This window comes from Tinamus guttatus, unplaced genomic scaffold (assembly GCF_059628265.1).
Source record: "Tinamus guttatus ecotype Peru unplaced genomic scaffold, ASM5962826v1 Tinamus_guttatus_pri_ptg000154l, whole genome shotgun sequence".
NCBI lineage: Eukaryota > Metazoa > Chordata > Aves > Tinamiformes > Tinamidae > Tinamus > Tinamus guttatus.
Genome location: NW_028288688.1, coordinates 637,296 through 663,685, shown reverse-complemented (window position 1 = coordinate 663,685; position 26,390 = coordinate 637,296). Strand labels below are relative to the sequence as shown.

The following is a 26,390-nucleotide window of genomic DNA, read 5'->3' as shown; positions in this document are numbered from 1 at the left end:
TCCTGTGTCCAGGAACACGACAGTTCATGCTTCCAGTCCTGTTAGACCTGTCTTGTACAATTTCTGATGACAGGGACAAGTGCAGTGTCTGTTCCATACAGTCCTCAGTAGTCTAAAAGCAACGTACCCATCATATGGCAAGAGAAAAATAGCCCTTTGGAGCATAGCTGAACCCCTCTCCCCTTGCGCAGGTAAAATGCCTATCTATTGCACCAGTTTTTCCAATGTACCGGGAAGGATCATAAGGGTTGGTGACTTTCATTGCTATATACATTTTTCTGATAAGTTTAATGTTTCAGAGGGGAAGGTGACCTGGAGAGGGCTGCCCTTGGCTGTGGAGCTAGCCCCACTGCCATACTGGATTTCATTCACCAAGAAGACGTTCTCAGAGTCCTGCCCCTGCAAAGAGTCTGAGGTCTCTGAGCTGTGCAGTGTCCTTACTGATATAGTGTTGGACTGAGCCAAACTGGCGCCGGGGCCCGGGAGCAGCACGCGGCCCCCGATGCTGCTTTCACTTAACTCTGGCAGGTAGAGCAGTGTCTGGGAAGTGCTGCTGATCTCCCTCAGCTCCCGGGAGATGCAGGAAGGCGACTGACTGGACATGGCAGACGAGGTCCTGCGGCCATCCGCGCAGTTGAAATTGCCCCTTGGGTGCTGCCGCCGAGTGCCACCAATTCGGCAGAAGAGACATTTGATCTTCTCGATGGCTTTGCTGAGCACAGTCTTGCGGAGCAGGATGTAAACCCACGGATCCAAGATGGGGTTCACGGAGGCGATGCGGATGGCTTGCAGGTCAGGGTTTTGTCTGATGTCCCTCACTGTCTCAGGCTGGTACAGCTGGTTCACAAAGATGCGGACCTGCCCAAAGGGGTGGCAGGGAGGAGAAAGACAAATTTACATCAGGAAAGTTTACGTTTCAAAATAGAGATTTAGATTTGCAATGGAAAGTTACAGCAAAAGAAGAGGCTGGCCAAGCCAGGAATCTTGGATCAATGGTCACGAGTTTATTTTGGGAAAGAGCAAAAAATTAGATGAATCTGCTGTAAATTGACCTTTGTTATAGATAGGAAAGTTCACTCTCCTCAGGGTTAAAAGATACAACTTCAACTACTGCCTGTGAAATTTCTTAACATTCAAATTTTGTCTGTTGTTTTTCTTTCTTGCAAAGATTTAGAGCTGCACTCATTGCTTCATTGTGCACCTCAAATCCTACGCTGCCTGCAGAGCGATGTCTGACTCCACGGCAGAGATCTGCTCAATCAACATGCGGTTGCTCTCGTAAAGATCTAGCAATTGTATGGTTAGAAACTGAAACCCTGATTATAATCCAAGAAGTAAACTGGTCTCTAGGAACAAGTCCAGAGCTGTCTATTCTCTAGTTTAGAAATACATTTTGCTGACAGCTGCCATTGCTGGACTTTCCAAGGTTGAAATACCCTTAGCTCTATGCTTGTTGCTGCATGTTTTGAGGAGAAAGAAAATGACCCCCCAGCTCACAGGTTTTAGTTGATTGGAATGACTCCTGCACTGGAGTATTCTGTTCTCCTACATGAGCCAACATATTGGTTCTACTTAAATACGCATAAAAGAGGCTGAAATAGTCAAGATATTAAGGCATTTGAGGTGGTTGGATTAAATGACTATTTATCCATCACTTCTAATTTATTGTACAAAAAAGAAAATAAGACTAAACAGAAGTATCTCCTTCAGAGATATTTATTTATTTATTTATTTTAATCTAAGAAAAGAATGGTAATTGGGCCATCCCCTGGTTTATGGCTGATTTTTGTAAATACTGCTGTAAGCAAGGAGCAGTCCAGTTCCTTTGATATCAATTGCTGTCCTTCCAATATCACCCAGGAGCATCACATCAGGTGAGTTTATTACGCTGAGCAGCTCGAATAGCTGCTTTCCTTTTTAGCAAGACTTATGCTATGCTCTGAATTTTAGGAAGTCCTTTGAAAGCTCTTGGAAAGAATTTTCTATGGAAGATGCCATTTTCTTCAGACTCTTTAAGGTGAGTGGAAATAAATCATTAATTCTCTTATCTGGTACAGTAAATATCTACTAGCAATATTGCAGGCTTTTTAAAGTCTGATTTTGGCCTTGGCCTTGATTCCTGGAATGAATCAGGTCTGGCCTAGCCAAGATTGCAGGCAGGGAGGCAGCCAAGCATTTAAATAGACTGAAGCCAAATGTAAACAACCTTCTTAAGTCATTTTTATTAGAAGTAGTGTGTATGAAGCCCTCCAAGTCTGGTGAAAAACTTGACAATTTGTTTTGGAGCAGAGCAGTGTGAGGTTGGTAATCTGCCTGACAGAAGTCAGAGTTTGAATGTGCTCCAAAGCTATATAAAAAAATTGTTTAAAAATATATGCAGAAATCCCTCTTTGGGGAAGGTGCAAAAAATATATGCAGAAATCCCTCTTTGGGGAAGGTGCAAAGAGGTGAGACTGCTCCTCAGTCTGCTTAGGTCTCCTCCCTGAGCCTCCTCTATACTTCACCAAGCTTTCACATAAAATATTTTCTGAAGTACTTTGTTTTATGGGCATAATGATGAATAACTAATAGCTGCCAAAAGGCACAGGAGCACTGAAAATTCTTGGGTGATGTAGGATGCCATTACCGTCGCTGAGCGTGATGACGGGAGGACCACGATGGCTGTGGATGCGGTCTCTGCTCTGATATAACAGTAACATATTCTGTACTCATGTGGTAGATAAGTTGTGGCTTGCTAAAACTTGTCAGTAGTCAACAACAGGCTCAGGAAAAAGTGTAAGAACCAGGGAAACGCAGAGTGGTCCCTTTCATGCATGTCCTCCCAGTCATCAACTGTGATTCTGGGATTCCCTGAGCTGAAGAATGAATTTGGATCAAGTTTATTTTAATTTACTTTTGGGGGCATTTACATTTCTGGTCTCCAGAACAGCCTGGAACCTGTAGAGCTGTGGGAAAAACTATTTCCTTTTTTTTTTTTTTTCTCCTGTTTGTTTTAAATCTGTGGCTTGATGGGCAGACTATGTTGCCACGTGACTGAGGTGGTCTCCGGCTCTTCTGTCACAAGAGGGGGCCATGAGTGGCTCTTCCTGTTCCCGACTCCTGTTTTCATCAGGACTTTGTAAACTCTCGAGGCACCCACCCTCAAACTGTCAAGTCTACATGCACAGGCTCTCTCAAATCAGTGAGTGTCAAATCAGCAATTGGCTCTCTTCTTTCTCTCTGTACTTTTGCCTAGTTTTAAGAGTAACAAAACTTTCTCACAGAATTTTAAATGGGAAAATCATTAATTTACCCAGTGATATAGTGATAGGAGTTTTATTCTATTTACTTTTCTAATGACTTCTACCACTGCAGATTTCTTTTTGACAAATACTTATTACTGAGCTGATTTTTTCTGTCCAGCCAAACCTGGAGCTGAGGTACTTTAAAAGTATTCCTATATATATATCAAACTTATTTTTATGTTTTTTTTTCTTTTATTGACATACATTTGCTTTGAGTTTTGTTACCATCTGGCATTTTAACTTAGCCTCTATTCTGCTGCAATTGCCACCTGATGTCCATCAGTAAAAGATTTCATGTACCACTGGCTGACAGAAGACCAATCCCTCTGGAGTTTAAAACTTATACATATCTACAATTTTGCTAGTGCTTATTGATGATGCTTTTAATAATGCACTCAAAATCTCTTTGCCTGTGGATAGGTCCAAGAAAGTCATTTTTTTTTTTATCTGCCTTAACTACAGCATTCGGTATCACACCGCTAGGTGGCACAGATGTCATACGGTCACAGCATTCGGGGCTTCAAAATCAGAGGGAAAGGAGCCCTGTGCTGATGGGCAGTGGTTGCATGAAATAAGAGGGCAAGCAAAAGTAAGTGTGCTACTTTGCAGATGCGTGAAAGTTTGGGGTCTTCGTTTATAAACTTGGGCAAGTAAAACTGCTCTTTTCTGACACAAGCTCTGAACCTGAAAGGCAGCAGTCAGACTCCAGAATGGGAAGGATGAAAAGTAAGTTGATGTGAGTGCATTTGCATTTAGCATCAGCTAAACTTCGTTCTTGAAATATCTACTGGCCATTTGTGTGAGATTTTTTTCTTCCCCAAACTGGTGAGAGGTTTTAGATAAAGATTTTTTTTTCTTTAACAGAGGATTTACAGTTACATTACAGTTCTTTCCAAATTTTCCTCCCTATACTCTGTAAGGAGATTTTCCTTGTGCAGAGGGATACATCCTGGAGGTGTAATGCTGGCCAAAGTATTTGATCATTTCTATTGAACAGGTACTTGCCCTTAGAGCTATGAGTTCAAAGGACAGTATTGTGGGAGTGGAGACCTTCCAAAAGCTAATACTACTAACTGCACTAATTACCAGGAAAATTAGAGGAGTTATAGGGAAGGGTATTTACTGATAAATTCACCCAGATCACAGAGTCAGAAGTTATACTCTGATAGCTGAAGAAGTACATAGTCCAACTAGTCCAACTTCATAGATTTTTCTTTTTTTTTTAATTGTAGCTATACATTAGAAATTTAATTGTGGGATTGTTGTTTTGATAAAGAATATCTGAAATGCAGGTATCTAATTCACCTTTCTGGCACTCTATCTGGCAGAGGTTACGGAAAGACAAAAATATGTTTAAATACTGGTTCAGTGGCTGGAAAGGACAATGTCTAATTGCTCAGCACATCTTTATCTCTGGACACTTTATATCCTTTTGACAGGTGCATGATATGTGGGTAAATGATTCCTAACGTGGCCCTACATAGGGAAAACTTTGAACTGTGCACAGCTGCTTCAACTTGCCAGAAAGGTTATGCCATCCCTTAACATAAGCCCAAAGAATGTTAAATGCATTCCTCAATTCAGGCCTCCTGGTTGGATTGATTCTTAATTAAAATATGATTAAAAAAAATCTTTTTTTTTCTTCATTTCTTCACACACCAGAAGCTAATCTGATGCTTGAATATATGCAATGTGCATTTTAATTCACGTTCACATTAATTCAATTGAATTAAGGAAAGAAGCAAACTAGAAGAAAAAAAAAACATAGCGTGGAATTTGTATTTTTTTCCTGTAGGACTTGGGCAATATGTTTTAAAAGTATTAGCAGCTTGTTTGCAATTGTATAAGTTTATCTTTAAGTGACAGGTAATTGTAGGATCAACTACAGCCCTGTGCCGTTTGCTGCCCCCCCTTTTTTTGTTTACAAAATACAAATACGATCACAATTTCTATTCCTATGAAGTACTGTCAAGTGACTTGTTATAGTCATATATATATATATATATATAGTGACTTGCATAGAATAATTAGAAGAATAGTTGTCTCCGTAGTTTCCAGCTGTTCTCATAATATATGTCCACACATACCGATAGCTTTGAAAACGGTACAGTAGTAAGCAGGAAACAAGTTTTTCGGCTCTACAAGTCAATAACCTTTGTCCTCCAAGGGCTTGGTGCCTGCTGTAGGAGATCACCCCATTGCTCCAAACCTCTGTCTGCCACCTTGCTCTTGCCTGCGTGCAGTCCCTGATACTGCGGAGAAGAAAAAGCAAACCAAGACAAGCCAAATCCAAACTTTTAGATCCATTAAACATTCCTAGTTCTTTCATGTGATCAATGAGATCTAAAGCATGCTATTTTATATCTTCTCTTTCGCCTTGATTTAACAACAATTTTCAGCCGTCAGAATCAGAGAATGTTCATGTCCTTACAAAACCAGATTTTTTTTAAGGCTGGTTAATAATTTCTACTGTATTTCTCATGAACTCTCTCTAAATATAACTTATTCCCTACTTTTAACTATATCTGATTTTTATTTTTTTTTTAGAAAAGTGAGATAACCAAAGCAGAGTGCAGATAAGAGCCCAGCACACATTTTTTTTTTCTTATTTCATTTTTAAACTATTATCAGATTCTTCCTCATGCCTTCCACATCACTTTCCTGCATATTGACATCACATCAGGTTATATGGCAAGCTTACTTTCACTAATATGCATTTCTCTCAATGCTATCATAGATAAATTTGATCACCTTTCAGTTCTGACAAGTTCACTTTAGACAATCTTTCATGATTTCATTACAGCACTTGTCATAAAGATGTGCTGATTTTCTGAATAAATCACTAAAACACTGACAACTTCAACTGCAGGCTGGAGTATTTTGTTATTAAAAACTGCTGTTCTCTGTGACTCAGTTTGCTGCTCTTCTTTATACACTTCAACACCAGACAAGCCTTTACTTACTATTTCAGGGTTATTTAATATTTCAAGACTAAGATATTTTTTTTTGTCAAACTCTAATAAATATAACCCCATAGATCATTTCTGTCTACAATTTCATGAAATTATGAAATAAATTTTAATTCTAAAAATAATGTTAATTTTAGGTCTCTTTCATAAGTTGCTTTGCTTTGTCGTAGACTTTAGTTTATTCAGCTTAAATCGTCAGTAAGAAACCAGCCATCAGAAAAATGTAAGTCACAAAGCACACTCTGTGCCTGCTTTATGTAACTGAACTTTGTCTCCACCGCCACTTACTACTTGCACTTTTTCTGTGTGTTTACCAGGCTGCTTCTCTTCCTTCTTTGCCGGAAGAGCACTCACGTTTAATTCTGCAGAACTCCTTTAAGTCATTAAAAACGTACATACACATGAGTGATCTTCCTGTCTCTTAGAAAGAGGGACTTATATTCCTCTTTCCAAGGACTAGAGATAGAAGTCTCTCTTTCTAAGGACTTATATCGTAGAGATATTACTTCTATGGCTACTTCTTAACTTATTTTGGAACTCATAAACTCAATCTATATGCAACAGCAGAGGGTGCAGCATGAAGCGGTTTGCACAGTAGCATGTTGTGGTATTAATGTGCAATGTATGGCTATAGCTTTCTCCCCACAAGGAGAGGCAAAATTACTTAAGCTACTTTTGTAATAACATAACTTCATGTAGGGTACGGCGCTCGGAAGATCTCGCGATGTACGGGAAGAATAGGGAACTAAGGCATATGCCATATTAGGTAAAGAGCAACGCTTATTGGCTATATAGGCATGCTTCCGCCTTTGCTACCTTTATAAGGTCCAACCTGCGTATATTAAACGCCATTTGCAGCATCCTCATATTGGTGTTTGTGCTCTCTGGCCCAGGCACGGGTGAGACGTGCCTGGCCGCCTCGGCGGACGGAGTCGATTGCCAATGTCAGGCAACAAGTGGTGACCCCGACGTGATACTCCGAGGCGGCGGACCGTAGGCGGTGGACCGTAGGCGGCGGACCGTAGGCGGTCGAGGGATCCGCGGATCATGGAAGGGATAATCAAGGTCGTATTATCGTGTGCTCGTGAATGGGGGATTTCTATGAAATCGAACGCAGTTAAGAGCTGCATTGAGCGGCTCCTTGAAGAAGGGGCGGTTAACAGTGCCGGGGAAGTTTTATTCCCCAGCACTGGCAGAGATGTACCACCGCGTTAACGGAATATGGTATGTCTAAAGGGAGTGCGAAAGATCTAAAGACATGGGGAGTGATACGGCAGGTCCTCCAGAGAGCAAGGGAGGAGAGGGAGACTTGGAGGGCAGCACGGGAGGTGCTCGGGAAGAGCGAAGCAGTGGGAGTGCAGACAGAGGCTGATGAACAGACCCTCTGCAAGCTTTCAATCTGGTGCAGAGAGAATGGGTTCAAAGCCGAACACCACCTAGTATTCAAACCCGATGTGAAAGCCAAAAGCAAAGTGGCCATCGGAGCCACGGCAGCCTTTGCAAGCACTTCAGGACCGGGACCGCCACGCCACTGAAAACCGCTGGTGTTTGGAGATCCATCGCTAACCCCCCCGCCAGTGCCTGCATCTGTGCCTGCACCTGCGGCGCCTACACTGTCTGTGCCCCTGCTTCCGCTTGTTAGATCGCCTTGAAAAAAGGAGAAAGCGGGGCTGGGGAAGAGAAGGCGAATGAGATCAAGGAAACTTATGTTGCTGAAGGCTTGATGAAAGCCAGGAGGGAGGTGCAGAGGAATTTGATCTGTCTTTAAAAGTGGGGGTAGAAGAACTGTAATGCTTTAAGTGAGGACGGAAACCGTTATTAGGGCTATTATTTCTATTTGCTATGTTCATCTCTATTATGTGTTGTATCCTTTGTATATTGATGCCGACACGAGGTATGGTTGAAAGGTGGAAATTTGTATGATCTGTAGAGTCATAAAACTATTGTGCAAAATAGGATCCAAGACCCTGAGAAAGAAGATGTTTGCCTGCCCAGGCTGAGAGATAAGGAGCGCGGAGGCGGCTGCCCAGCCAGGCTCAGAGCCGACCTCCTCCAAAAGCAGCTGAAGGCGGCTGCTCGACCAGGCTTGTAGCCAACTTAACTGCAAACATCCTCTAAATTAGTTTGAAGGTCAAACACCCGAGAGGGAGGGAGATGAGAAAGGCAGGACCCTCAGACTGACGACTGGGACAATTTACTGACATGCGCACCTGCGCACCCAGGAGGGAAGATTATGTGATTGAAGGCGGAGTTTGTCCGCCCCCTGGTCTGCCTGCTGGCACGTACTGGCCCTACGTGGCAGGATGCACCGGGCATAAACAGACAGTGCAGAGAGAAAGGAGGGGTGAGACTCCTAACACTGAGACCCACGTTGTCTCTGCGGGGACGCCCGCTGAGTTGGGAGCCTGTCAGCAACCCTCTCATCTGCCAACTCAAGAGAATGTTCAGGCTCAGTGTCCTGCCGACAAGTATTACCTCATGAGTAATTAGGCATACTTTGCTTCTTTAACGTGCTTTCACCTGAATAGCCGTAGCCACTTTGTTCTGTGTGATTATTGCCGAATCCCAAACCCATTCGCAACCTAATTGGCAGCGAGGATGGGATTAGGCAATTGAGACAGTGGAACTCACTAGTGGAGCGCACAGCTACGTGAGGTCGTGCCACTGGATAGAAATTGTGTTTGTGCTGTTTGTATCTGTGGTTTTTAGATCTTTATTGTGTAATATATATATCAGCAGAGAGGGCTGAATAAGCACAACAGGAAAGTACAGAATTTGAAAGAGGGAAAGCCAGGAATAACTCAGACTATGGCGTTCCCCCCCCACAACCAGTGGAGGACTGGGAGCCGTACTCTGACTTGTATCCTTGGAAAGAGACTAGGGAAGTACTTCAGCATGGGAAACAAGAATGAAGCGACGGCCAAGCTCCAGTGCAACTGGCACGGAAGGACCTGCAACAGTCCTTACAAATTGTAAAAGCCTCAATGCTACTGGAGCGGGGACCTCCTTAATATACAGAAATCCCAAGCAATTTCTGGGGAGGAAACCAAATTGAAGCTATGCAAACATAAATAGAAATGGAAATTGAGAACCTTTCAAAATGATTCGGACAACTTAATAATCGATTTAAAAGATTGTTTTTTCATCATACTATTACATCCTGAGGACCATGACATAGTGGAACATATGAACCAAACGCTGAAACGCCAGCTACGAAAAACGAAAAATTGGCAAGAGCAGAATATATTTTAAAATTTTGAGATTGCCCCAGGATAGCCTAGTCCCTCTGATGGTCAAACACAGGGCTGGGCTAAAGGGAGGCCTGACAGAAGTAAAGTCGGGTCCGTGTAAGGTGATGCTGAGAGACTGGAACACGGGAAAATGGATGGGATCCTTGGGCTTAATAACCTGGGGAAAAGGGTATGCTTGTATCGTTACAGATACTGGAACCAGATGGGTGCCAGCAAAAATGGGCGAGACCTTGGCTGGAAGCAAACTCGCATACATCAAACGTAGCAGGCAGGCAGCTGGTACCCTAGCTGTGGAAAGTGTGAGCCTGCGGAAGAACAACATGGGAGGAAGAAGTGTTACTGTTATTATTAGCTGTATATTGTGGCTTTTAGGAGGTAATATTACTTTTAACGCTATTATAGAAGCTGATGCTACTTTTAACACTAATGGATATGTTATGCTACTTAGGCGTATTGTTAATTATACCCAAATTAAGAGTTGTTGGCTTTGTGGGACAGCGGATCAATTGATGCACTGGTGTTAGGTATTCCTCAAAGCAACTGGACAGACCTGAATCCATATAGCCTACTCAATACATCATATCAGTGCACACAGGAGAATGTATGGGCGGGCACGCCAATAGCCATCATGCTGGAGGAGGCGCTGCAACAGCGCAGCACCACAGCCTCCATAGTCCATGTGAGAAGTCATGCCAGTATACAGGGATGTTGGGGCCTTAGCACTTTTACAGGAATACGAGGAGCTGAAGTGATGAGAACTGAGGAGCTGAAGTGATGAGAACCGAGGAGCTGAGGCGGTGAGAACCGGGAACTGAAGCGATGGGAACCAAGGCCACCCGGAGAAGATAACGCTCGTTAGCAACTTTTTAATGAACTAGGCCGGCCATAACCAGATAAGCATCCGGGAGGACCAGCAATAGAGCATCGGAAAGGAATGTCAGCCAGCTGCAAGCTAGTTATGCATGGACACTATAGCTTAACCAATGAGAATGCTGTTGCTTAGCGCGTGTGTACGCTTACAGGTGATAGAATTGTATAAAGCTACACCGTAGAGAATAGTAAACGAATTGAACCTGCTTCACATTGAAGTGTCGTTCATTCCGTCTCGCGGGGTGGGCCTCGGCATCTGGTGACCCCGACGTGATTCGACCGTGGGTAGAGTGGAGCCGAGAACGCGAGGGATCCTGCAGCCAGCGGAGAAGTAGCTGGGCGCCCGGGAGAGGCGGATCGTGGCCACGGCTGACCTAGTGAGTCAGGACTGACCTGGTGAGTCAGGGGCAGGATGGGGATTGCTGCATCAGCAACTAGGATGGAAATTGCTGCATCAGCAACGGAGCGTGCTATTATAGAAAGTTTGTTAAAGCTCGCTCAAAAGACTGAAACTGAGATCTCAAAAGACGATTTAATTGACTTGCTGCTGTTTTGTAAGCAGAAAAAACTCATAGAAGAAACTTCTCAGGTATATAAGCTCGAGTCCTGGGAGCGAGTGGGAAAAGAACTGTGGGATGGTGTGCAAGTAGGTTCGAAGGAAGCTCGGCGACTTGCGAAAATATATCGTCCCGTGCGGCTAATGCTTGAACAATTGCACGGGGAGGCTCAAGTCGCTGCTGCTTTGCGAGAGGCACTCGGCGGAGAAAAGGGGGAGGAGAGTGGCTCAGGAGACTCCGAGTGGACTGAAATTATTGAACCGAATCCATACGAGGAAATGGACAATAAGGAAAAAGGGATTTCATCTCGACAGGCGTGTCCAGTAACTCTAGCTGAACGTGAAGTATGGGGGGGAGTGGATGAGGATCTTCCACCATGGGAGGGGGAGGAACGACCACCCCCGGAACGACCACTCCCCACAGCACCCGAAATGGACGTGGATCCGATTAAAGTACCGATCCCGAATGGGTCGGATGACGATGACAGTACCATCCAAGGAATGCGACGAGAACTTCGGGAGCAAACAGAGAGAATGACGGAGTTATTGGAACAGATGCGGCGCTTAGATTGTGGGTCCAGGGCAAGGGATGTGAAGGCAGCATATAAGGCTGCCCATAAGGCTATCGTAGAGGGGTTGGAGAATGTGGATAAACAACTGGGGCAATGGGAGGCGCGAAAAGGTACTTCTAGCTCTAAGGTGAATGAAGAGGTTATGAAACGACAAAAGGAGTGGGTACTGCAGAAGGTTAAAGAAGGGAGTATGACAATTGACGAAGCAAAAAATTATCTACAGGCAAAATTTGGTATGGAGGGTTACATTTTGGGTGGAGAGATTGAGGAGTTATGGAAGGCTCAAAAGAAAGGGGAAGCAGCTGGAGGGAGCGATCCAGATGAAGAAGGGTTGTTGTCGTGGTTCCGAGCCACTGTATGTGGAAGTGATAATGCGGGAAAAAGTAAGGATGTGGCGCCACCTATTGATCCAACTTTTAACGCGGGAGCGCGGTATAAGGGGTTGATAGAGAATGCTCGGTTACAGGGGGACTTTATATTAACTCCAATAGCAGCCCCCGTAGTAGTGGGAGCCCAGGGCCCCAAGTGGGAGCCTTTAGATTGGAAATTGGTGCGAGATTTACAAAAAACAGTGATGCAATATGGACATGATAATAAGCTTGTTCGAAACCAAGTCTCTGCTTTGTTTAAATATTCGAGTATGGTTCCTGCAGACAGCAGGGCTATAATGGAACTTCTGCTTTCCTCTACTACCTATATGCTCTGGCTAGCAAAGTGGCAAGAAAGGTTAGAAGAAAAGCAATTGGAAAATCTAAATCGTAGTATGGATGATCCGTTAAGGGTCGCCACTCTCGACCAACTGATGGGAAATGGGCGTTATCGGGCAGTTGAGGCCCAAGCAGCGCTTCACCCTAGAGTATTACAACAATCAAAAAATGCAGCTTTAGCAACCTTTCTTGCCCTGCCACAGATTGGAACACCTCAATTACCATATACTAAAATAATGCAAAAGCCAGACGAGCCTTTTTTCGGCTTTGTCGATCGGCTAAAAGATGCCCTGGATATGGCACCTAATGTGCCTCCAGAGATGAAAGCAATATTGGCTAAGGAATTGGCAATACAAAACGCAAATCAATCCTGTAAACAACTGTTGGCTACTCTGCCACCAGGGGCCTCGATTATTCAAATGATAGAAGTATGTTCCCGAGCACCACTGGTCGAAGAAGAGCAGAAGGCTAAAATACATGCCGTGGCTTTGGCTACAGCACTCAAGGAGGGGAGAATATCTGGAAAGGGGGATAAAGGATTTCATGGAGTGTGTTTTCAATGTGGCCTACCAGGACATGTGAAAAGAAGGTGTCCTAACAAATTTAGAGTTGAAGGTGTGGGCCCGAAAGGATTTAATGGGAACTGTGCTAAATGTCAAAAGTTTGGGCATAAGGCAGCAGAATGTCGGTCACGATGTTATAAGAACGGTACACAGTTGCAGGGAAACGGGAGCTGCCGCGTTATGAGGGACGCGGCGAACAAATATCCCCGAACGATGGCTGCCTCTGCGAGCTCTCCTCCGCAACTTGCGGAAGTGCAGGAGTCGATTTGGCCGTGGCAAAATCCACAGTAATTAGAGATTCTGATGTGCACATATTGGAATCTACGTGCACTGGTCCCCTGGGGAAGGGCCTATCCGCTTTGGTGATTGGCCGTTCCTCAGCTTCAAAAATGGGTATTTTTGTTCTACCAGGGTGTATTGATGCTGATTACTCTGGCAATATTGGCATAATGATTAAAATTTTCAATCCTCCTGTTACTATTCCAGCACTGAGCAGGATAGCCCAATTGATACCTTTTCGAGCTCTAGTTCCTAATCCTGGACAGGCCCAGTGTGGAAACAAAGGCTTTGGATCTTCTGGACCCCCCCAGGTTGCCTTTTGTGAAAAAATAACTACTCAGCGTCCGACAAGACTCGTGAGTATGGTGGGACCGGATGGTATTCGTCTTACTGATGTTGCCATGATGATTGATACAGGTTCAGATATCACTATCGTTCCCAAGTTTGCATGGCCACCTCAGTGGGATCTGCAAGAAATTGATGCTCCTGTGACAGGTATCGGAGGGCAATCTCCTACGCAGGTTAGTCGATGCTTTGTAACCATCATGGATAAAGAGGGAAACAGAGCCATGATAAAACCTTATGTGATGTGTACATCACTGTGGCTGTTGGGAAGGGATGTTCTGGCCCAGTGGGGAGTCATCTTGCAGACACCTTTTCCCTAGCGGCCATTGGGGGCAGCTTCCGCCCCACCTTAAAGTTAACATGGACCACGAAGGACCCTGTGTGGGTGGACCAATGGCCGCTGCCAGAGGAGAAGCTGCGTTACCTGAAGGAACTAGTTAAAGAACAATTAGACCAAGGTCATATTAAGCCGTCAACAAGTCCTTGGAACACCCCTATTTTCACCATTAAGAAAAAATCAGGAAAGTGGAGATTGTTACATGATCTCCGAGCTGTTAACGCATGCATGGCAAACATGGGAGCATTACAGCCAGGGTTGCCTTCACCTGTTATGCTCCCACAAGCATGGCATTTGTTAGTAATTGATCTGAAAGATTGTTTCTTTACAATACCCCTCGACCCGGAAGACAGTGACAAATTTGCCTTTACGGTTCCTACGATTAATAGGGAAGGCCCATCGGAGCGATATCAGTGGGTAGTTCTTCCACAGGGAATGAAAAATTCGCCAACCATCTGTCAATGGTTTGTGAATTTGGCCCTGAAACCGTGGAGGAAAAATCACCCAGATTTAATTACGTATCATTATATGGATGACATCCTAGTAGCAAGCCCTGAAGTTTTACCAGCTACGCACGAAGAGGAATTAATTACTTGTTTAAAGGAATTTGGTTTGGTCATTGCCCCTGAGAAAGTGCAAAGGCAAGCTCCTTGGAATTATTTGGGTATGGTTATCACAGAGGCTAGAATTAGACCCCAAAAGCTTAAATTGCAGACAAAAATTGACACTGTTAACTGTGTGCAAAAATTAGTGGGGGACATCCAATGGATCAGAAATTTTTGTGGTATTACCAATGAGGAAATGGAGCCGTTGTTTCAACTGCTCAGAGGAGCTAAAGAGCCTGCGGAAAAGCGGAGCTTAACTCCACAGGCTGCCACAGCCTTAGAACGAATTGAGGGGAAGATAGCCGGAACAGCTGCCTATAGATTACAGGAAGGGTTACCAATATCTTTGGTGGTTTATAATCGGAAAAGGGAGGTAGCAGTAATCATTGCCCAGATAAATGAGAAGGGGATCTTGTTTATACTCGAATGGGTTTTTCTTCCAAGTCACCTGCGACGCACCTTAACTCAGAGGCATGAGGCAATTGGAATGGGAGTTTTGAAAGCCCGGCAGCGTTTACGAACAATTGCCGGTAGGGAGCCTGACAGTATTATTCTGCCTCTAAAGGCTCTGGAGATAGTCGAAGAATGGTGCTTGAACAGCGTAGAATTTGCCTTAGCCATTCAGGGAATTAAAGTGGACAATCACTATCCTAAGCATCCTCTCTTCCACACCTCTTTGGAGCTGGAAGAGCGAGAAATCCGAAGCTCAAGACCATTGTCAAACGCGATTACTGTATTCACGGATGCTAGTAGCAAAACTGGAAAGTATGGGTATGCTTTCCGGGAGTCAGATCTCTGGAAAACACAAATTCGGAAAGAGACTGCATCCGTACAGGTCCTAGAACTAAAAGCTGTAGTTTGGGCATTTTTAACCTTTCACGATCAGCCCATAAATATAGTCATTGATTCCTTGTATGTGGTAGGCATTGTTCAACGAATTCATAGGGCAATTATAGGGCACGTAAACAACCATAGTCTCCAAGCCTTGTTTGTTCAGCTTTGGAACATCATACAACAGAGGAGGTATGCTTTTTGGGTATCACATATCCGTAGCCACACTGCACTCCCTGGTCCTTTAACAGAAGGCAATGCAGTCATAGATAGTGCTGTGTCAGCAGCAGGTATTCCTTGTTCGGTGGAACAGCAGGCGTCATCTTCTCATTCATTTTTTCATCAGTCTGCTCGAGCGTTACAACGCGAATTTAAAATTTCCCGAGCAACAGCTCGTGCTATTATTGCTGCTTGTCCTGATTGTGCACGCTTGACCCCTTTACAGGAAATGGGTACTAACCCGAGGGGATTACAACCAAGACAGATATGGCAATCAGATGTAACGGAGTTTGCACCTTTTGGGCACCTCAAGTATTTACATGTTACTGTGGATACCTGTTCAAAGGCTTTATGGGCCACCCCAGCCACTTCTGCAAATGCCAAGTCAGCCTGTAAACATTGGACTCAGGCAATTGCTGTTTTAGGAAAGCCTGACATTATAAAGACGGATAATGCACCTGCGTATAAGAGTAACACCTGTGCAACCTTTTTCCAGCAATGGGGAATAATCCATCAGACGGGTATCCCTTATAATTCTGGTGGTCAGGCCATTATCGAGCGTCACCATAAAAATTTAAAACAATTACTGTTTGCTTTGAAAAAAGAGGGGGAGAAGAGTCCCTACGAGTTAATCAGTAAAGCATGTTATGTTTTAAATTGGCTTAACCCTCGAAATGATGATAGTATACCTATTTTCACCCATTTTTCTAAAAACCCAGCTGATCTTTCAGGAAAGAAGGTGCAGGTAGAAGTTTTCTGGCCGCAGAAACAGATCTGGGAAGGTCCAGTCGAGTTAATTACGTGGGGACGGGGTTATGCTTGTGTACTTGCAGGAGATGGAGCGACCTGGGTACCAGCCAAGTGGGTACGACCGTGGTTGCGGAACAGACAGGAACAATCAATGGACCAGGATGTCAGAATGGACCAGGTTCAGCTGTTTGGTAATCATCTTGATAACAGTGACAGGAATAGTGCAGGGGAAATGGCAGACAGAAATTCAGCAGAGGGAGAACATTTGGGTCACCATAGCTAATCAGACAGGCCAAAGTGCCTTCTGTCTTAGCTTGGAACGTCCAGGAGACCCTTTTCGCACTTGTTTGATAGGAGTCCCTGTTTGGCAACCTCAAGAATTCAATGGGTACGTAGCTAATTTTGCTGTGCTTAATGATACTCTATTAAATACTACTATGTGCTCTTACCGATCAAAGCGAACGGCAGAACAGTTAGACGGGTGCTGGCAATGTGAAATCATTAAAAGTCTGAATGGCACTCTGACTTCCCCGCCGGAGGAATTAGACTTGTTGGGAAGTCTGAATGCCACAAATACCACCCGAAACGGTGGATGGGTTAGTTTTGAACTGCATAGCAAAGGTGCACTTGAAGAAAGTACATCGCAATGGGCAATAGTTAACTCGGGGCTGAAAATTAATGATGTTTATCTTCACACATATACCCAATGTAAATTAACGAGCTTCTCTGCAAAACGGCTACCACCAGGAGTGTTTTTAATATGCGGAGACCGGGCATGGAACGGAGTACCGTCCAGTCCACAAGGAGGTCCGTGTTATCTGGGGAGACTGAGTTTGTTTCACCCTAATATATCTCAAGTGATGACCTTTGTATCCAAAAGGAAGAAACGATCGATACATGAGTTAGATTGTACAAAAGTTGGGGATCCAAGATTTTGGTCAAGGGTCAAAACTATCTTCGTGTCCCTGCTTATCCCAGGGAGCACTGCCGCACGAGCAATGACTTCCTTGAAACAGCTAGCATGCTGGACAAGGAATGAATTAAATTTAACATCAGACATTTTAGATCAGCTATCGCAAGATGTAGCTAGTGTAAATCATGTAGTATTGCAGAATAGAGCCGCAGTAGATTTTCTGCTTTTAGCACATGGGCATGGGTGTGAGGATTTTGAAGGTATGTGTTGTTTAAACTTATCCGATCATTCAGAGTCTATCCATAAAAAGATTGCACTCTTGAAAGAAGGGCTGCACAAGTTGAAGGAAGAAAGTTGGGGATTAGAAGATTGGCTCAGATCGTTAGGCTTAGGACCATGGATTACAGAAATGTTGTACCACTTGTGCGTGATCGGGATGGTTATACTCGTGCTTGTGATTATGTTACCTTGCTTTTGCCAATACTTGCAACGCCTGATGCATAATACCGCTAATTCTGTTTTTGAAAAAAGAGGGGGAAATGTTGGGGCCTTAGCACTTTTACAGGAATACGAGGAGCTGAAGTGATGAGAACTGAGGAGCTGAAGTGATGAGAACCGAGGAGCTGAGGCGGTGAGAACCGGGAACTGAAGCGATGGGAACCAAGGCCACCCGGAGAAGATAACGCTCGTTAGCAACTTTTTAATGAACTAGGCCGGCCATAACCAGATAAGCATCCGGGAGGACCAGCAATAGAGCATCGGAAAGGAATGTCAGCCAGCTGCAAGCTAGTTATGCATGGACACTATAGCTTAACCAATGAGAATGCTGTTGCTTAGCGCGTGTGTACGCTTACAGGTGATAGAATTGTATAAAGCTACACCGTAGAGAATAGTAAACGAATTGAACCTGCTTCACATTGAAGTGTCGTTCATTCCGTCTCGCGGGGTGGGCCTCGGCACAGGGATATTATCAGGAAGGCAACAATAAAGCTGATGCAGCAGCCAAGGGTGTATGGACAATAACACAAGCTCGTGCTATACACGAGCACCTCCACATAGGAGCGAGAGCCCTCGCAAAGCATTGCAACATTCCCCTTGCAGCAGCCAGGGATGTGGTAGCCACTTGCCCGTATTGCCAACGATCGACTCTATGGGGTGCTGGGGTGAATCCCCGTGGCCTAAAGGCAAATCAAATCTGGCAGTCAGACTTCACATTATGCCCCTTATTCAGACCACGACCCTGGTTAGCAGTTACAGTGGATACATGCAGTGGACTGATCATAGCCACACAACACCAGAGGGTTACTGCCCGTGCAGCTCACCAGCACTGGATAACAGCTATAGCATGGTTAGGCGTTCCGCGAATAATCAAAACAGATAATGGCTCCTGCTTCACAGCCCAATCTACGCAAGACTGGGCTGACAAATGGGGAATTCAACTGCAACACGGAATTCCTCATAATAGCCAAGGACAGGCAATTGTAGAGAGAGCAAATCAAACCCTCAAACAAAAAATCAAGATCCTTGGGGAGGGGGAAGGTCATACCCAAAGAATTCCCAGTATGAAGCAACCAGAAATTTTGATGCGAGCGCTATATTCGCTGAATCATTTCATTCGTGGAGATGAGAACAAGGCACCAGTGGATAAGCATTGGGCGGTCGCAGCTATAGAGGATGGGCCCCCAGTTCTGGTCAGGTTCCCAGAGAAAGGGATATGGGAGTCTGGGTGGAACTTGGTAACCCAGGGAAGGGGCTACGCGGCCGTAAGACAGCAGGAGGTAGTGAAATGGGTACCCGCAAGGTGGATAAGACCGAACCTCAAAACTCATGGCAACTATGAGCTTACCCCTACAGGAACAGCTGATGGGACGACCCCCACAACCCATACACCTCAGTGATGGAGGATTCGACTGGACCCCGACCTCCTAAGAAAGCACCTTGTCCGGTTGAAAAGGAAACAGCAAAACAAACAATCGACATGGCAAGACGAGGAAAGGCTCTCTTTGCATTACCCTGCTGATACAGGTTGTATGGAGTCGACCAGGAAACACAGAATCCTAGGCCCGACAATGGGCGAGAGGCGCATCCCATTATTGCCTCCCCACCGGGGTGGAAAAAGGGGAAAGTCCTGATCTCAACCTGTGTTGAAAATGTTGCAGTTTGAAAGCCGTAGTGGTAATGGTGGGGGGGGGGGAAGAAGGTATCAAAAAAGGTATCGGATTCACGAACAGTCTGTCAACTGCAGGTCCGATTGCCCCCCCGCAAACAAATAGTCGAGTTCACAAACAGTATGATTTATTCAAGTGCAGCATTTACAAAGCAGGTTTCGATGTTAGTAAAGGAAATTCTCTACTAGAGCATGGGGTTTTTAGCTAGCTCTGATGTACAAATATGCAATCATCACTCACCCCAGAAAATGGGAGAAGACGTCCAGTCTCGAGTCTCCTCGGGCAGCGTCCCGGCACAGGGGGAGGGAAGGGGGCTCAGCCTCTCGACTGACCCAGGAGTTACGATGAATTCTTCCCTCCAGACTTTTCATCCTTAGTTCACCTTTTATACTTTCTTTACATTCAGGTGGAGCTTGAGTGACTAAAGTCATACTTAATATTGTTGTTGATTGGTGGAAAAGTTTCTCGCTTTCATTTAAAGGTACAGTCAACCGAAAATCTAGAGCGCATGCTCAGTGAGGGGTGGTCGTACCTCGGAGGCGGGTAACTTCTGAGGTGGAGGTACGGTTTTCACATTATAATGAGCAAAGTTTAAGCAAAGTTCATCATTTGCCACCTTTGCTGGCTCAGCACCGGACTTGTTATCGTATATCTCTCATTAGACAGCCACTGTGCAGCTTATCAGCAGCCCAGCAAAGGGAGTGCAACAGAGTTTGGCCGTGCAGCTTTCATCCCGCTCCATCCTCCGTTACTCCCTTTTGCAGCTGCGAGGAGGGCAGATTGCGTTGCCCAGGGAACCGTGGAGGAGCAGAGTCCGTGCATACCAACCATCCTAGAAGTGGCAACTGTGTAGCACCCCAAGCAGGCCTCTGTAATGCCAGAGCTATGTGAGGCCCTAGTTTTCCTCTCAGTTCCTGCTTTCAAACAATTCTTCTACAAACGCTCCTTCCACACAATTCACTAACATGCTTTGCTTTTGTAAGTTTTGCGGCTCCGCTAACAGATAACGCTTTATGCAAATTAATGGCACAAAGAGCAGCAAATCTCACAATACTGCCTAGTGGGACAGTGTATGGGGAATCATGGTCACCATATGGGTCATATGTTAATGTGACATACCGCTCCCATCATGTGAATTTCACAGGGTACCTAGAGATAGTCACTCAGAAGGCTCAGAAATGAGAGAGAAAGATTACATCAGACCCCGCTGCCACCTATGCAAGTTATAATACAATAAATATAGGCAGAGGTGTGGGAAGATTTAGCTGCAGGGATGATGAAGGAAACAGGGAGTGGATTATACCCGAAGACTTGTTTGACACTCAGGTACAAGATGGACGAACGGTACTATAATTCTCCCCACCTGAAACGTTTCCTGCTCTAGAGCGCTATGCTTGCTGGCTGCTGCATACCTACCACCAGACAAATACCCCCAACCCTTGTAAAAAATTTTTTTTGCCCTCATGTCACCTGATGTCTTTTTACCGGGTAATATGAGCGAGGCACCATTCCTCGTCCTGGTGAATGCTAATATTACTTGCCTCGGCCCGATTTTAGGATCAACAGGGCTATACAAAATTCAAAGCTCGACCTGTCACTTGTTGTGGACGAATAAAGCAGTAAACACATTGTCTCAACAGATAGCGGCAGGTTTTAGGGATGTCAACAAGATACTCAAAGCACATCACGAGGCCATCAACGTAATCTTCGAGATTCTCCAGGTGGGGGGAGGCCGGTCCAGAACATTCAAAAACCTAACATTTTGTTGCCTGACCACAAAAGACTACGAGAAGATCGGCAAGAGGTCGGAGGCCATTCAAAACATAGGATCAGATCTGCTACAGATGATAAGACGTAACCCAGGAAACTGGAGATGGCTTGAGAACATAGGCAACAGTATCTGGACATGATTACTATCCTGGCTCAATTGAATTGATTGTGGAAGCTTGGGTTGATTATCATTATGGTATTGATTGGTGTCTTTTGCGGCATGCCTATTTTGTCATGTATAATCCACTATGTATTGCATCAGCTACGACGCTCACAGAAACAAGGCAGTCACAATGTACGCTATTAGCAGCTTGTTCAAAGTAGTGATATTTAGGATATTTAGATTAACATGGGGGGGGGGAGATGTAGGGTACGGCGCTCGGAAGATCTCGCGATGTACGGGAAGAATAGGGAACTAAGGCATATGCCATATTAGGTAAAGAGCAACGCTTATTGGCTATATAGGCATGCTTCCGCCTTTGCTACCTTTATAAGGTCCAACCTGCGTATATTAAACGCCATTTGCAGCATCCTCATATTGGTGTTTGTGCTCTCTGGCCCAGGCACGGGTGAGACGTGCCTGGCCGCCTCGGCGGACGGAGTCGATTGCCAATGTCAGGCAACACTTCATCATACTGGACATCATAATGATTAATCCATATGTGATTTTTTTTTGGTTTTCTTTTTTTAAAAATCATTTTTTCTTAAATTGTGCTTCTAAGTGAAATATAAACATAGTGAAATGACCAAGTCTTTAATTTCATCTTAAATATAGAAAAGGTGTGCTGCTTTATCTGTGAAAAGCTGACGTGTGAACAGTTCTGAGGTAACAAGGTGCCTTTTAAAGCAGTGGGAATCCAGGTCTGAGAGAATTACAGAACTTCATCACCTGCACCTTCACACACCACCTGATATATGCAAGTTATCCACCAGCAACTGTTTAAATGATAAACCTTTTGCCCCACCCAACTTCATTAATTTTAATTGTCAACAATCCAGTTCCCTTTCTGGTAGTCCCTTCTCCCCCCTTTTTTAAAGCTATTCTGTAAGAGACTGCCTAGCTCCTAATGCATATGGACAGTTTAATTTTGTATTTTACATGTGGACTTCTCAGCCTTCCTCAGCTGTTCCTCCAGGGGCTACAGGCTTGTTTTTTTCTAGAACCGCTGGAGCCCATTAACTGGTATCCTGTATCACCTTACACTCCTGTATTTCATTCCCAGGAGCTATTCTCTGTATTTACAAGCATCTCTTCTGAAAATACAATATCATGCTTTTGTGAAATGGCTGCTGCAGTATTAGTTTAATGAAGCTGTGTCCACCCGCGGCCCTGTCCGGGGCTGGCCAGTCCGCAAGGAGCTGTGGCAAGCCGGCTTGGCTGCAGAGCAGGTTCCTAGGGCTGACGGGCACGCTCCCCACAGACACACCCTGCGTGCAACCCCAATAGCATGGCCCATTTCCTGCGGATGACCAGCAACGGGCACACGGCAACGTGCTCGTCTGTGCAATGTGCAATGACAGCCCTGAAGGACAAGGGGCTTCAGTGGCAGCTGGAAAACCCACTGCAGCGCAGCCACACTTCACTGCCTGCTCTATATGCCAGTAATGTGGCTAAACTGGCCTGTCCCTGACATCTAGAGCCGCCTTTGCAGCGGGGGGTGGACTCACTGACCTCACAAACATCTTCAGACTGATTTTTCTAAACCTCCGTATTGCATTTTACATGGTGTTTTTTTTTCTTGACACTAGTTGGCCAAGTGTATTTCCCACACCGTGTAACCCCTCTATGCAGGAGCGTTCCTACCTGTGATAATTCCCCTCATAATTAACCATCTTCTAAAACCACTTTTTGTCTAACAGCTACTGCTTGGCTCCTGAGTTGTGTTTTGGAAGGTGGGGAGTACGGCAAGCCAACTGTTTGTTTAACGTCTCCATGCCAGAAGAGGAGAGGCGTTCGCCAAGCTTTATAGTGGTGGGTGGCAAGCAGAAACCGAGCCCGGAGCTCTGCTGTTTTTCTTCCCTTTTCCCCTCTTCCTTGGGGATAAGGAGGAGAAATATAAGAAAGTGGATCCCACATGTTCGGTTCAATGACAATTACAGTATCAGCTGATTCAGGAAATTAGCAAGCAATTAGTGGTGATGTTGTCTGACAGTTTGGTGTGATCTTGAGGCTTATGCAGGCCAGATTCTTGAACTCTCTTAACTGAAAATTATACCAACAAATAGTTTCACTGATTTTAGCCTTCTCTCCCTGGAAGGTTGTGACGGGATCGACCTCAAAGACAGCAAATAGCTCAGGGTGGGGAGCTCTGTTTCATGTTGGGATGCAAAGCACTAAGTTTGTTGGCGATATCACATGCACAGATCTCTCCTCCTTCCTTGTGGTAATGAATTGTGAGCCCTTCAGCAACAACGTGCACATCTTTAAAAAAAACACGGTACTATCCAGAAATGAAGGTTAGCCTCAAGAGTAATTAATTTTACAGGTAAGCTTTGAAGTACCTTGAGCTCTGACTACGTTTTCTGCTGTGTGGATTCCACTTAAATGGGGAAAAAAACATTTAAAAGTTGGCTGGCACTGAATTTTTAGCAATCAGAGCCTAGAGGTTTGAATGTGTGCTCCTTTTCCTCTTCTAAATGTAAATTAATACAAATTTATATCACGAAGTAGGTAGGTTTGCTGCAGTGAAGTTATTCTGACAGTTAGCCGCACTGGCTAAATGTGACGAGCAGGAGAAGACAGAGACTCAGCAATGTGGGTGATGGAGAAGGAGAAGAGTTGCACAACATTACTCACCACCAGAGGAATGGAGCAGATGAGCACCACCGGGGAAGTGGCAATGAGCAGAATAAACATCTGGATCTCCGCTCCAGCCATGCGATGGAAGCTCCGGCGTCTGCAAAAGTCAGATAAACGGCTGGAGGTGGTGTCCGTGCCCAAGGACGTGCGCCGCATGAACTGGCGGTGCATGCGGATGAGGGCCATGCACACCAGGATGTTGCAGATCACGGTGACCATGATCAGGAAGGAGCTGAAGCCGGCGTACATGTAGGAGTACGCTGCGTGAGTGGCCTCCTTGGCTCGCCAGTCTATGAAACACCAAGTATCGGGGTACTGCAAGGTAGATTTGCTGAGCCCCATGCTGGGGAGGGCGCAGAACAGCACGTTGGAAGTGTAGATGGCGAAGAGCGTGAGACCTGCCAGCTTCTTATCTACGTAGTGGTTGTAGAAATAGGCATGGTTGATGGCCAGATACCTCTCTATAGACATGGCACAGATAATGCTGAGGCCAGAGAGTCCGAAGAAGAGGAGGATGAAGGAGCTGTACTCACACAGTGCTGGTGCTCCCGGCCAATGATTCTGCAGGTAAGTGGCGATAGTGACTGGACTCACCAGGCAGGTCCCCAGCAGGTCGGTGACTGCCAGCCCGCAGACCAGCATGTAGAAAGTGGTCTCCTTCTGCTCCTTGTGGGACTTGCAGAGCACCACGATGGCTATGAGGTTGCCCACGACACCAAAAATGAACATGATGGTGGGGATGGTGGGGGGCTTCCCGCCCTCGCTCGCTGTCCCATTTGCAGAGCCGTTCACAGGTGGTATCATGGTGGGGTTGAAGGACATGATGCCCCACGCCACCCACCGCTGGATGGCAGCGAGCAGAAGCAAGAGTGGGTCTCCAAAAAAAGAAAAGTCCAGGACAGGCTGGGGAGGAAGTTCAGCGTGAAAACAAAAGTTCAAATGCGAGAAGGGCGAAGAAAACCCTGCTTTATTTCAGGCGGAGCCGAGGCGGTGACCGACGCGGCAGCAGGCGCGGGGCAGAGGTAGCTGCCGCCGCCGCCTCCTGCCCGCCGCTGCCTTCGCTGCCCCCGCCCCCGTCCCACCCCGCCCGCCACGGGGGTCGCGCCCGGCCACCCCCGCCGCCCCTCGCGGCTGCCTCTCAGAGCGCAGACACCGCCGCTCGTGCGCGGCCGGCGCGGAGTGGGGCCGTGCGGACTCCCGGCGCGCTTGGCCGTGGAGGGCGGCGGGGGCAGCAGCTCTGACTGCCCCCTCCCCGCCCTCGCGCCCCATTGGCAGGTTGCGGGGGCGTCCCGACCCGCGGCGCAGCCGTTGACGGCCATTACTGGCCGTTCCCCGCCGTTACGCGCCGCCCGCCCTAGGGCCCCTCTCGCAGCCGCCTTCCCCTTGCGGGGGAAGGTGCGAGGCAGTGGCGGCAGCAGTGGCGGCAACGCCTCCGCTCGCGAGTGCCCGCGGCGCGAAACCCGTTTCGCCCCTCGCTCCTTCTCCGCGAGCAGCCTCGCAGGCTGCTTGTCAGGAAGATAAGTGAGAGTGAAGGGAGGCAAGAGCACGAAGCGGAAGAGCGAGGACGAAGTGCTCCTGGGTCAATGTGGCGCCCGCGCGCAGCGCTGCCTCTGCGTCGTGCCCGGCTCCCGCGCTGCCAGATCTGCGGAGAGCGCGCGAGCCCCGCGGGAGTGTTTGGATGTTTGTTTCGAGCACTCGTCTTCGGACCATGGAAAGATCACGTAGGGAATTGATAATAGGATAACACTTGCTGGTAAAGCGTGATGGATATAATTCGGTTCCCAGCTGCACTGATGGAGGGCTCCAAATTATTTTTATCTGATACCCATGCGGTGGCTTTCATGAAAGTAGCTGTGAATGTAGAGCCCCTTGTGCGGAAGTGTGCACAAAAAGCAAAACAGAATAAATTAAAAAGCTACCACCGCAGCAGATGCTTATATTGGCATTTTGGTTAGAAATGAAAAGCACGAATGTTTAATGCTACTATTGTCAGGTCAGAAACAAAAAAGCCTTGGGACTGTTACACTGGGTTAGCCACGTGGGTCTGGCTGGTCTCATGTCCTTTCTCTTACATTAGGTGACAGGTGATAGAAAACATGTACCCTGAAGCACGAGGTTTATGGCCCTGCAAAAATCTTTTCTCTATTATAGCAACAAATTGTCAAGTTCATGTAAAAGTCTTCTTTTTTTGCATATTATCATACCTCCCCCCCCCAAAAAAACAAACAAACAAACAAACAAAATATAGACAGTGATGCCTATGGGCCTATTAGTATTGTTTAAAATATTTCACTTTATTTCTGGGTAACGTTATGATATAATGACAGAACCAAATATGTGAGAGAGAATGAATTATTTCGTTTTGAATGCTGTATGACCATGCGGAGAAAAAAAAAAAAGCAATTTTTATTATTTGATAATTTAGCTTTTTAGTGTTGTTTAGTGTTGTTACTTTGAAAAAGAAATTCCATTTAAAATAAATAGTTGTATTTGAGATAATATACTGCATAGGAATAAAGAAGCTACAGCAGTGGTGGTCTGCTCAGAGAAAATATTGTTTATATATATGTTTTGCTAATATGACAGCTCTTTAGCTTTAAA

At 45.7% G+C, this 26,390-nt stretch overlaps 1 protein-coding gene across 1 annotated transcript; it reads right to left on the bottom strand.

The window, feature by feature from the left end:
- On the bottom strand, positions 1 to 24,611 carry LOC104567853 (prostaglandin E2 receptor EP4 subtype). The gene is made up of 2 exons (XM_088522495.1): positions 23,787 to 24,611; positions 1 to 858 (listed from the first exon to the last, which is right to left on the bottom strand). Exons 1-2 carry the CDS (start codon positions 24,609 to 24,611, stop codon positions 265 to 267), a joined length of 1,419 nt encoding a protein of 472 aa, XP_088378621.1. The 3' UTR covers positions 1 to 264.
- Between the last annotated feature and the right edge of the window lie 1,779 nt (positions 24,612 to 26,390).

Coding starts and splice junctions, on each gene's coding strand:
- LOC104567853 (XM_088522495.1), bottom strand. CDS start 24,611: ATGTCCTTCAACCCCACCATGATACCACCTGTGAACGGCTCTGCAAAT. Junction 859..23,786: donor TCTGCTCCATTCCTCTGGTG/GTGAGTAATGTT, acceptor CCCTTTGGGCAG/GTCCGCATCTTTGTGAACCA.